Source organism: Ranitomeya imitator, chromosome 5, assembly GCF_032444005.1.
Source record: "Ranitomeya imitator isolate aRanImi1 chromosome 5, aRanImi1.pri, whole genome shotgun sequence".
Classification (NCBI taxonomy): Eukaryota; Metazoa; Chordata; class Amphibia; order Anura; family Dendrobatidae; genus Ranitomeya; species Ranitomeya imitator.
Window position 1 is genome coordinate 173,268,445 of NC_091286.1, and position 12,707 is coordinate 173,281,151.

Genomic DNA, 12,707 nt, shown 5'->3' on the forward strand with positions numbered 1-12,707 from the left:
CCGCAACTGGGTGTGTAAGGAAACTAAATAACGATATTAAGGCACAAGAGTGCATGCGGTGCCGCACTGACGAACGCCACGAACCACCCAGGCTTGGGTAAGGAAAGCACAGAGGAAGTGCACGGCGCCGTACTGGCGGTCACAGCAACTGGACGCTGTAATGTGTGATTCGTGCTGTAGGATAAGTCGGGCGCTAGATAGCAACCATACACCTTCCGCGAACAGACATTCAATAGGGTAGGGGTATCCAAGGACGACTTGCACTCACAACATACACACATTAACAATTGTACACTAGCGCATGGCCGTGCGGTCATGCGCAGTTTATATAGTTGCAGCACAGGAAGTGGCCACAGAAACTTTGCCCTTCCAAGACCTGCCAAGAGGACCAATGGAATGTGCTGCAGAGCCTGAGCACATGAGCCTCGATCTCCAACGGGAGATCTTGCCCTGGGCATGCTCAGTGTGTGCAGACAAGGACTTAGTCCCAGAGAAGTCCGCTCGCTGCTGACCAGCACTGGCTTTAATGGCAGAAGCTGAAGAAGCAGCAGTAACTCTCTGTACAGAGTGAGACTGAGCAAGACGCTGGGACCGACGTCCCTGCTGAGCAGACTCCACTGCAGCTGGATAAGAATGGGAGACCGCAGCGGAGATGGCTCGAGATTCCCCCTGTGCAGAAGCGGGAACTCGAGACCTAACATTACCCCCCCTCCTCCTTGGGCCTCGCTACGCTCAAAGGCAGCAATGAGCTGTGGGGCCCGAATGTTTTCAGCAGGCTCCCATGACCTGTCCTCTGGGCCATAACCCTTCCAATCCACCAGATAGAACTTTTTGCCGCGTACCACCTTGCACCCCAAAATAGCGTTCACCTCGTAATCGTCCGTAGACGAACCCGATGTCCCGGCAGATGACTCGGAAAACCGGGACATGTATACGGGTTTCAAGAGGGACACATGAAAGGTGTCGGTGATACCCAAGCGTGGAGGAAGAGCCAAACGGTAGACCACAGGATTAACCCATTCGAGAACCTTGAAGGGACCCAAGTAGCGAGGAGCAAACTTAGTGGACTCAACTCGCAGCCTGATGTTACGGGCGGAGAGCCACACCAAGTCGCCAGGAGCAAAGGTCGGAGCGGGGCGCCGATGAACGAGGACCTCATTCTCTCCTTGGAGGCCCGAATGGCATCCTGCGTGCGGTCCCAAATGTCCCGTGCCTCCACAGCCCAGTCTGCCACCCTGGAGTCAGCAGAAGACACAGGCATGGGCACAGGAACACGCGGATGCTGGCCGTAATTTAGGAGGAATGGAGTCTGACCAGTGGAGTCGGCTACGGCATTGTTAAGTGCAAACTCTGCCCACGGTAGCAAGGATGCCCAGTCATCCTGCCTGGCAGAAACAAAATGTCGTAAATATGTGACCAAGGTCTGGTTGGCCCTCTCTACCAACCCATTCGTCTCGGGATGATATGCCGAAGAGAGATTCAACTCAATACTGAGTAGACGACAAAGCTCTCTCCAGAATCGAGACGCAAACTGGGGACCCCGGTCACTAACAATTTTGTCTGGCATACCGTGTAGGCGAAAGATATGCTTGACGAACAAGACAGCCAACACCCGTGCAGAAGGTAGCCGTGGAAGAGGCACCAAGTGCACCATTTTGGAAAAATGGTCGGTGATCACCCAGATAATGGTGCAGTTACGAGACTTGGGTAAGCCCACCACAAAGTCCATCCCGACCATCTCCCAGGGCCTGTCCGCCACCGGCAGAGGATAAAGCAAACCAGCTGGCCGTTGCCGATGAGTCTTGTTCTTGGCGCAAGAGACACACGCCCGAACATACTTTGCGACATCGCGAACCATATGCGGCCACCAGTATGTCCTCGCCAGTAACTCAGATGTCCTTTTGGTACCAAAATGTCCACCCACCCTGGACGAGTGTGCCCAAGAGAGAACCTCCGGTCGCAAACTGGATGAAACAAAAGTCTTGCCCGGGGGCACAGACTCTAGCGAATCCGGGGCCACAGTTCTCAAGCTCTCGGTAGGGACAATAAGCCGAGGCTCCTCCTCCTTCTCCGCAGATGACACAACGGAGCGAGAGAGAGCGTTGGCCCGAATGTTCTTCTCCCCAGAAGGAAAATGGAGGGTGAAATGAAACCGGGAGAACAATAAGGACCATCTGGCCTGGCGAGAATTCAACCGCTGGGCTGTCTGCAGGTACACCAAATTTTTATGGTCTGTGAAGACTTGGAATGGAAAACGTGCTCCCTCCAAGAGATGTCTCCACTCCGAGAAAGCCAACTTCATGGCTAGCAACTCCCTGTCCCCAATGGAATAATTCCTCTCTGCTGGTGAGAAGGTCTTAGAGAAAAAGAAGCAAGGATGCTTCCGACCTTGAGCATCCTTTTGGAAGAGGATTGCTCCAGCACCAACAGAAGAGGCATCCACCTCCATGATAAATGGCTTATCAACATCGGGGGCGATGTAGGATGGGAGCGCTAGCGAAGTGTGACTTTATAGAGTTAAAGGCCTTGGAGACCTCCTCAGACCACAATTTGGGATTCGCCCCCTTCTTGGTGAGGGCAACCAAGGGAGCTACCAAAGTTGAGAAGTGCGGAATGAACTGGCGATAATAATTAATGAACCCCATAAAGCGCACCGCTTTAAGAGAATGGGGTTCCTGCCAGTCTATCACAGCCTGTAGTTTGGCAGGATCCATAGCCAATCCCTGGGCAGAGATGATGTAGCCCAGGAAAGGTAAGGACTCCTGCTCAAACATACACTTCTCCAACTTGGCATAGAGGGAGTTTGCCCGTAGGAGGTCGAAGACTTTGCAAACATCTCTCCGGTGGGAGTCAATATATGGAGAGTAGATGAGAATATCATCCAGATAGACTACGACCGAGGTGGAAAGCATATCCCGGAAGATATCATTCACAAAGTCTTGGAAAACGGCTGGGGCATTACAGAGCCCGAAGGGCATCACCAGATATTCATAGTGCCCATCCCTGGTGTTAAAAGCCGTCTTCCATTCGTCCCCCTCACGGATGCGAATCAGGTTGTAAGCACCCCGCAGATCTAGTTTAGTAAATATCCTTGCTCCCCGAAGCCTATCGAAGAGCTCAGATATCAAGGGCAAAGGATACTTATTTTTAACGGTGATGGCATTAAGACCCCTGTAGTCTATGCATGGACGCAATTCCCCATTCTTCTTCTGCACGAAGAAGAACCCTGCCCCAGCAGGTGACCCTGACTTCCTAATGAATCCTCTTGCCAGATTTTCCTGGATGTACTGTGACATTGCCTCCGTCTCCGGGAGAGATAGCGGATAGACTCGACCCCGGGGAGGCTCAGCACCAGGCAAGAGATCAATAGGACAGTCATAGGGGCGATGGGGCGGAAGGATCTCCGCCGCCTTTTTGGAGAACACGTCTGCATAAGACCAATACTGCTTGGGGAGAGAGGAAAGATCTGCGGGTACCTCTGTAGTAGCAACCTGAACGCACTCCCTCTGACACCTACCCCCACAAGATTCGCCCCATCCCAGGATTCTGCCAGAGGACCACTCGATATGAGGAGAGTGGTACCGTAGCCAAGGTATTCCCAACAGGACCTCATCAATTCCCTCAGGAATGACGAGCAGAGATATAATCTCCTGATGAGATGGCGACATGGACAGAGTAAAAGGGATGGTCTGGTGTGTTATCTGTGAGGGCAGTGTCGACCCATTCACCACTCGTACCGTTACTGGTTGAGCTAGCATAACCAGGGGTATTGCGTGACGTTGGGCGAAGGCAGAAGACATAAAATTGCCCTCCGCCCCAGAATCCACGCAGAACTCTACCGAGTGGGAGAATGAGCCTATAGTAATTGTCCCCTTAAAGGACAATTTAGAGGCAAACGTCGCCGTGTCTAGTGTACCTCCACCTACTACCACTAGACGCTGACATTTCCTCGACCGCTGAGAACATCTGGTGGCTAGATGTCCTGACTGCTGGCAAACATGACAGACCTTGAGTGCACAAGCGGTCCGGGATTTAGATCCCGCTGGTGACACTTCCCTGGCCTCATGTGACTCAGGAACCAGGACCGGAGATTCCAGAGGTTTGGCGAAGGTAGGAGCCAGCCGAAACCTCTGCCTACACTGGGCTCGCTCTAACCTCCGCTCGTTAAAACGGAGGTCAATTCGAGTGGAGACAGTTATTAACTCCTCCAGTGTGGCAGGAACCTCCCTAGTGGCCAGAGCGTCCTTAACGTGGTCAGCCAGGCCCCTCCAAAATATGGGGATAAGAGCTTTATCCGACCAATCCAGCTCAAAAGCTAAAGTGCGGAATTGGACGGCAAAATGACTGACCAAGTACTCACCCTGAGTTAATGCCAGCAGTTGGAGCGCAGTATCATGGGTGACTTGAGGTCCTAAAAAGACCTGTTTCAGAGTGCTCAGAAACAGCGGAGCACTCTGCACCACATGATCGCCACGCTCCCACAGCGGCGTAGCCCATTCCAACGCCCTGTACGACCTTAGCCCGCTCTGTGGGAAAACGTGCAGCCAAGAGCTCGAGGTGAATAGAGCACTGACTCACAAATCCCCTACAAAATTTGCTATCACCAGAAAATTTTTCTGGCAGCGGGAGGCGAGAAAATGTCGGAGCAGGGGTGGCAATGGACAGGGTTGCTGCAGCCACGCTAGCAGCCTGTACAGCAACTGCGGTAACATCCACAGCTGAGGTTGCGCTCTCAAGAGCCGCCAACCTACCCTCCAGCTGCTGGATATACCGCAAGGATTGCTGTTTGTCCGTCATTACTAGCCAGACCCTGGCGCTAGTGTAATGTTAGGGCTAGCGGAACGCACCAAATAATAAGACAGATAGAGTATGGTGCGTTCGCAGCCCGGGGTCCACCGTGCAGAGATGGAACCTGCTGCCAAATAATGACGGACTATATGGCGGTACTCATAAGTATACACACGTGGGTTAAACTTCACCCAGCGTGAAGGAAGCGATCCTGTTGCGTCACAGGACCGCGGTACCGCACATAGAGCGCGAGCAAGTAGTCAGCGAACTCAACCCCAACTAGGATTGAAGTCCGATTAGACCCTTGTTGGCACAACACCACAACTGGGTGTGTAAGGAAACTAAATAACGATATTAAGGCACAAGAGTGCATGCGGTGCCGCACTGACGAACGCCACTAACCACCCAGGCTTGGGTAACGAAAGCACAGAGGAATTGCACGGCGCCGTACTGGCGGTCACAGCAACTGGACGCTGTAATGTGTGATTCGTGCTGTAGGATAAGTCGGGCGCTAGATAGCAACCATACACCTTCCGCGAACAGACATTCAATAGGGTAGGGGTATCCAAGGACGACTTGCACTCACAACATACACACATTAACAATTGTACACTAGCGCATGGCCGTGCGGTCATGCGTAGTTTATATAGCTGCAGCACAGGAAGTGGCCACAGAAACTTTGCCCTTCCAAGACCTGCCAAGAGGACCAATGGAATGTGCTGCAGAGCCTGAGCACATGACCCTCGATTTCCAACGGGAGATCTTGCCCTGGGCATGCTCAGTGTGTGCAGACAAGGACTTAGTCCCAGAGAAGTCCGCTCGCTGCTGACCAGCACTGGCTTTAATGGCAGAAGCTGAAGAAGCAGCAGTAACTCTCTGTACAGAGTGAGACTGAGCAAGACGCTGGGACCAATGTCCCTGCTGAGCAGACTCCACTGCGGCTGGATAAGAATGGGAGACCGCAGCGGAGATGGCTCGAGATTCCCCCTGTGCAGAAGCGGGAACTCGGGACCTAACACATGTGGGTAATGTTATTTGTTAACTATTTTTTGTCACATAACTCTCTCGTTTAACAGAATAAACATTCAAAATTTGAAAATTGCGAAATTTTCAAAATTTTAGCCAAATTTCCAATTTTTTCACAAATAAACGCAAAAATTATCGACCTAAATTTGTTTAGCAATTTTTTTGGCTTGTTAGCCGATCTTGTTGGTTTTATTATTTTTGTATAGATTGTTGTTATACGTATGTTGTACTTGTTACTAAGGTGTATGAGTGAGGGGCGTGGGGTGGGAGTGGTTAGTGTTCACTCACCTATTTCTGCCAGCGTCACTTCCCAGCACTTTAGACCCGTGGAAGCGCTGTTGTAGGCGCGAAACGGCCGTCATCCTTCCCTGCTCACCTTCTCTTTGTCTCCACTCCCCCGAGCCGTGAAAATGTTTATGCTTTACTTCGTTCAATAAAGGACTTGGACCGCACATAGATCGGTGAGTGCTGCTGCATTTTCTATTGATTTTCATGAAGTTTCCTTCTGCATTCATGCGAGCACCTCCGCTCTGAAGCCGGGCTCTCCCACCACACCACACCACACACTGATCGTGGCCGGCATGGTATGTACGGCTGTGCAGCTCTGCTTTTTTTCTAAGTTTCAGTATTTTACTTAATTCACAATTTTGAGCTAGCACGCCGATGACCAGAGCCTTTGTTGGTGTGGTTTGTGTTTCCTGCATTCTAACATATTGATGCTTAGCACTGCAATATGGATCCCGATGTTTCTTCGGTACGTGTGAGTCTACAAGCCGGCCAGGAGGATGCAGCTAATTACTTTAAGGAGTGTGAACAGGTTGATCAGGTACACATGCTGAGTACTAAATCATTGGAGTACAAGCTCACAAATTTGTCTGAGAGAGAAATCAGACTTTTTTGGACTAACAACTCTCTCCAGTCTTACATAGACAATGGACGTGTCCCGAGAGGACTCAGAGTTTGGAAGGAGATATCCCATTTCAGCAGTGACGTGTCATTCAAGGCAGAATGGGAAAAGATTATGCTTAAAAGTTCCCAAGATTTACTTTTATTGGTGTTAAAATCCAACATACAAAACTATGAAACTTTGAATGGAGAAATCCTTAAGACTCAGTCTGGATTGAAGAGCAGGCTCACGGAGAGTCAATGGATTACTTTTAATAAATTATTGGATAGTAAACTAATCCCTATTCAGGCTGAAATAAAACAAAGAAAAAGGGATAAGTTTATTCGGGACAAAAATGATTATGACTCTGGACATATTTTTTCTTGGCATAAGTCCCAGAAGGATGATCATCTGCCATACCCCCGAATGGGTGGATCAGGAAACAAAAAATAGAAATTTAAGAAACGGAATCAGTCTCGCCGTAAAGACTATCTAACCACTGAGTCGGATTCCATTTTAAGTGAAGGTCTGGCTGCAAGCATGGATTTAACTGAAGGCTCAGCAACTGAGATGCAGGCAGTCACCGGACCCTCTTTAGGAGACGCACTCGAAGGGGAAAGCGGAAGCTACGTTCCCGATTGGAGGCACAAGAGGAAGAACGTCTCCTGGAGGCAGGGGCGATAACGCGACTATCACCCGAGGACTGTGTTATTAATTTTACGAACCGCGTATTGGAACCAGCACAACTGACTTTGTTAGCTAAGGGTCTTAACTACTGTATACCTGATAGAGTTGATTTCACTTAGTTTCGTATTGACTTGTTTAAGGCCGTGAGGAAGATTCACCTTCACAAGGCCTTTTTTTCTAACTCTTCTGGTACTACTGTCTTGGAGGGGGAGCGACCTTGCAACATAGGACCCCTGGGTTTTCTAGCAGGGTCGACTGGAGAAGCTTTGGCAGATATACGAGATGATGATGCTCTGTTAGTTAATTTGTGGGATCCTATTGATGTCACTAATGATATTATGCCCATCAATCCAGCCCCCTTCTCTGGTGGTGTCCCCTCTACGTACATGCCATTAACCTCTCCTGGGAACATGGTAGATCTTTTTGAGACCCTCGTCCTAAGGGACATGGAGGCCCTGATTTATAAGGAGGCATCCCACAATCTTAGGGACTCAGAGAGGGTAGCCTTGAGAGATATAGCTAGCTGGACTGATGTGATCATACGTCTGGCAGACAAGGGGGGCAAGACGGTGCTTCTACCCAAGGAGGCATATTTACGGGAGGCTGCGCGTCAATTAACGGACACAATCACATATCGGCAATTACCTAAGGATCCCACTAACAAATTCAAGGCAGAGTTGCATTCCTTTCTGAGGATATCAGTGGAACGTCGGATTATAACTCAGAGAGGGGCTGAGAAGCTCCTTCCTGAGTTTCCCACGAAACCATATTGGTATTACCTCCCTAAGGTGCACAAGTCTGTCACTCAACCCCCGGGTAGACCCATCATGTCCGGGGTGGGATCTTTGACTGAGCCTCTCTCTCGGTATTTGGAATGGTTGTTGTGCCCCTTGCTCCGGTCCGTTCCGTCTTACACCAGGGACACAAATTCTTTTTTGGGTCACATCTGTGATTTTGCTTGGCAGTCGGGGTTCTCCCTGGCGTCCATCGATGTGGTGAACCTCTATACCAGGATTCCTCAACAAATGGGAGTTGACACCATCAGACGCGTCTTAGACGTCACTGAGAAGGGTCAAACTTTCATAGATTTTGTATGCGATGGGCTTAGTTTTATACTTACCCATAACGCCTTCACTTTTTTGATACCTGGTACGTTCAGACCACTGGGACTGCCTTGGGGACCCCGGTTGCATGCACTTTTGCTAATCTTTACTTGGCAGTCTTTGAGGAGGATTTCATTTATTCCGAAAAAAATATTTTTTTACCACATATTAAACTTTTTCTCAGATATGTGGATGACGTGTTTTGTTGTGAATTCTGTTGTCAAACTCCCTCCTGTGGTCGTGAATGGTACTTCGGCAAGTTCTGTCTATGGGCTCCCTCTGGTGGCTATGAGTGAAGCTGCTGCTTCTGAGGTTCCTTACACAGGTGACGTGGGTTATCCTTTGGTTGGCTGCTCTATTTAACTCCTCTCAGATCGTTACTCCATGCCAGCTACCAATGTTTTTGCATTGGTTCAGTTCGCTCCTGGATCTCTCTGGTGACCTGCCTTCTCCTGCAGAAGCTAAGTTCCTGATAGTCATTATTTGTTCATTGTTTTCTTGTCCAGCTGGTTGTCATGATTTTGCCTTGCTAGCTGGAAGCTGTGGGATGCAGAGTGGCCCCTCCGCACCGTGAGTCGGTGCGGAGGTGTTTTTGCACACTCTGCGTGGTCTTTTGTAGGTTTTTGTGCTGATCGCAAAGTTACCTTTCCTATCCTCTGTCTATTTAGTAAGTCTGGCCTCCCTTTCCTGAAACCTGTTTCATCTCTGCGTTTGTGACTTCCATCTTTACTCACAGTCAATATATGTGGGGGGCTTCCTTTACCTTTGGGGAATTTCTCTGAGGCAAGGTAGGCTTTATTTTCTATCTCTAGGGCTAGCTAGATCTTAGGCTGTGACGAGGCGCCTAGGGAGCGTCAGGAGCGCTCCACGGCTATTTTTAGTGTGTGTGATAGGATTAGGGCTTGCGGTCAGCAGAGCTCCCACATCCCAGAGCTCGTCCTGTATGAGGTTTAACTATCAGGTCATTCCGGGTGCTCCTAACCACCAGGTCATAACAGTGTTCCTGGTGTGGGATGGAACGGAGGAGGAGTTTGAGCGTTTTGTGGACTATTTAAATTCTTCCAACAATATGGGGATGTCTGTGTTTGGGGGTTCAGGTTTTGAGTTTCTGGATGTCTTAGTTACAATTCAGGAGGGTGATATTTGCACTACCATTCATTGCAAACCTACGGCCACAAACTCAATTTTACATTTTGACAGTTATCATCCGGCACATGTCAAGCGGTCTCTTCCATATAGCCAGCTCCTATGGACACGTAGGGTTAATAGTACACAAAGACGTTTTGAGGACCAATCTGGTGAGCTGTGTCAGAGACTTCATGATAGAGGTTATCCTAATGCTTTGTTGCAGTCGGCAATGGATCGGGTCAGTGGCTATTCTAGAGAATGTCATAGCAATACAGGTGTTCCAAAAGGACAGCGTTTCACATTTTGTTTCCGCTATGGTCCTATGGATCAAGAGATCAGAGCATCCATTAGGAGACATTGGCATGTCCTAGAGAGGGACAAGGATCTTTCAGGTAGAGTGGCCGAAGGGCCATTGATCTCCAACAGACGGAGTACACACATTAAAGATCTTTTGCTCCGTAACCGTACCCCGGGTCCACAGGTAAGATGGTTGGAGCGATCGTTTCCTAAGGGTAATTTTCGCTGTGGACATTGCCACTTTTGTACTTATCATGCTACAGGATGGGTCATTGATGTGGGTCCTGTAAAGCATACGATCCAACAATTCATTTCTTGTAAATCTGATTATGTGGTCTATGTGATTTTCTGCCCTTGCAAAAGATTTTATGTGGGGAAAACCATACGTCAATTATATGTACGCTTTAGGGAACATGTTAGGTCCATTCGGACAGGTAAAGGGGTACCTAGACTGATTAATCATATTAGAGACGCGCATGAGGGAAATCCGCAAGTTTTGACGTTTGCAGGGATAGAGAGGGTCGCTTTACCAGCACGTGGGGGTGATCTACACAGGTTGTTATTAAGGCAGGAAACCAGGTGGATTATATGCACCCAGGCCACAGGTCCTGCCGGATTAAATGACAGGATCGACATGTCCGTTTTCTTATGATCCCCTCATGCGGTTTTATTATTATTATTTTTTTATGCTAACGTTCCATTTTTCCTCTATTTTCCCTCTGCTTCAGTGTGTATCTTCCTGTTTCCTGAAGCGAGTATACATATATATTATTTATATACTGTTGTTCATATGCTGTTGTTGATATGCATTGTTATATTTTTCTTCTTCCAGCCTTTCGTGGATTCATCGTAAGATAATGATTCTTGAGCTAAGAAAATTAGTTTAGTAATTTTTTTGGCTTGTTAGCCGATCTTGTTGGTTTTATTATTTTTGTACAGATTGTTGTTATACGTATGTTGTACTTGTTACTAAGGTGTATGAGTGAGGGGCGTGGGGTGGGAGTGGTTAGTGTTCACTCACCTATTTCTACCAGCGTCACTTCCCAGCACCTTAGACCCGTGGAAGCGCTGTTGTAGGCGCGAAACGGCTGTCGTCCTTCCCTGCTCACCTCCTCTTTGTCTCCACTCCCCCGAGCCGTGAAAATGTTTATGCTTTACTTCGTTCAATAAAGGACTTGGACCGCACATAGATCGGTGAGTGCTGACACATTTTCTATTGATTTTCATGAAGTTTCCTTCTGCATTCATGCGAGCACCTCTGCTCTGAAGCCGGGCTCTCCCACCACACCACACAGTGATCATGGCCGGCATGGTATGTACGGCTGTGCAGCTCTGCTTTTTTTCTAAGTTTCAGTATTTGACCTAAATTTACCACTCACATGAAGCCCAATATGTCACGAAAAAACAATCTCAGAACCGCTAGGATTCGTTGAAGTGTTCCTGAGTTATTACCTCATAAAGAGACACTGGTCCGAATTGCAAAAAGCGGCTAGGTCTTTAAGGTCAAAATAGGCTGGGTCATGAAGGGGTTAATGACTCAATTATTTTTCCTGCTGTTATTTCTAACTAGAAACTTAAAGTGAGTTTGTCAGAAACTAAAATGTTTTTTTCCTGCAGTCATTGTGGTAATCTGTAAGTAAATATTGTTTAAACATGTAAAACAGTCTAATTGGAAGATGTGGCAGCAGGGAGAATAACGTTATTTTCTCCCTGCAGTTTCTTGCTTCCAGTCATCAGGCTGCACTGAGACTGTACATAGTCAGGGTTCAGTAAATAGTGAGCGGTAATCATGCGCCTTGCACCTTGATGGTCAACTTGCTCTGCAGCATTTGTTAAAGCAGGCTATCAGTCAATGACAGCCTAATTTTGTTGGTCTGCAGCAGCACTTGCATTTAGAATACAGACAGTTTTAAAACGGTATTTACCTGTAGATTACCACTACATCTGCAAGAAAATATTTTTCTTCTTGCTGACATTCCCTTTAATACCAATTTTTAAATAAATAAAGTGTGTAAGTGTGTATTGAAAGTGTATGCCAGTGATGATGGTGTGATATTACAAAGACAGGTATTATGTGTATTAATATCAGTGACTTTTTTTTTATTTTGCAGGATAATTGCCCTCTTCTTTTTAACCCTCGTCAGTTTGACTATGACAAGGATGAAGTAGGAGATCGATGTGATAACTGCCCTTTTGTGCACAACCCTGCCCAGATAGATACTGATAATAATGGGGAGGGAGATGCTTGTGCTATAGACATTGATGGAGATGGTATGTCCCTCTTATTTTAACTTTAAATTTTGACATGTTGGATGTTTTGTTACAGTTCAAAGAATTGTGATGAATAAATAAATGCTCACACGAAAATTGAATTAACTAAAATGAATTTACTTAATAAAAGATAGTAAATATAAACAATCACTAAAAATAGCACATAATCAATAAATTCATAAGTCATACATTACATTAGCATGGTAGGAGTTCATCACTGATAGTCCAGGAAGCAAGACAGGGGGCCCATGCACATGTGCTCAGTTATATCTCTCCAGCTACCAGAGGTGTGTCCAGCCCCCACATGATGTCACCAGTCTCTTGTCCACTGGCAAAGGTACATCCCCTCAATCCCCAATGAAACCTGATTTACCAGCTTTTTGCAACTGGAGGAGGGTCTTCATGTAGGACACATGACAGAAATTCAGCAATTGTGGGATAGGCCTCTGAACACATGTGGGGGAATTAAATATATCTGATTGAAACCATATCAATAGCTCTGTAATTCGTATTAATTAATT

General features: G+C 47.6%; 1 protein-coding gene across 3 annotated transcripts in view; it reads left to right on the forward strand.

Annotated features, from left to right (window-relative positions):
• The window catches only part of THBS2 (thrombospondin 2), an 800,800-nt gene that overhangs the window by 465,117 nt on the left and 322,976 nt on the right, over positions 1–12,707 (forward strand). For all 3 annotated transcript variants that reach the window (XM_069769330.1, XM_069769328.1, XM_069769329.1), the window contains exon 15: positions 12,027–12,186. In XM_069769330.1, coding sequence (XP_069625431.1) covers positions 12,027–12,186 — 160 coding nt within the window. The remainder of the gene's footprint in view (positions 1–12,026; positions 12,187–12,707) is intronic.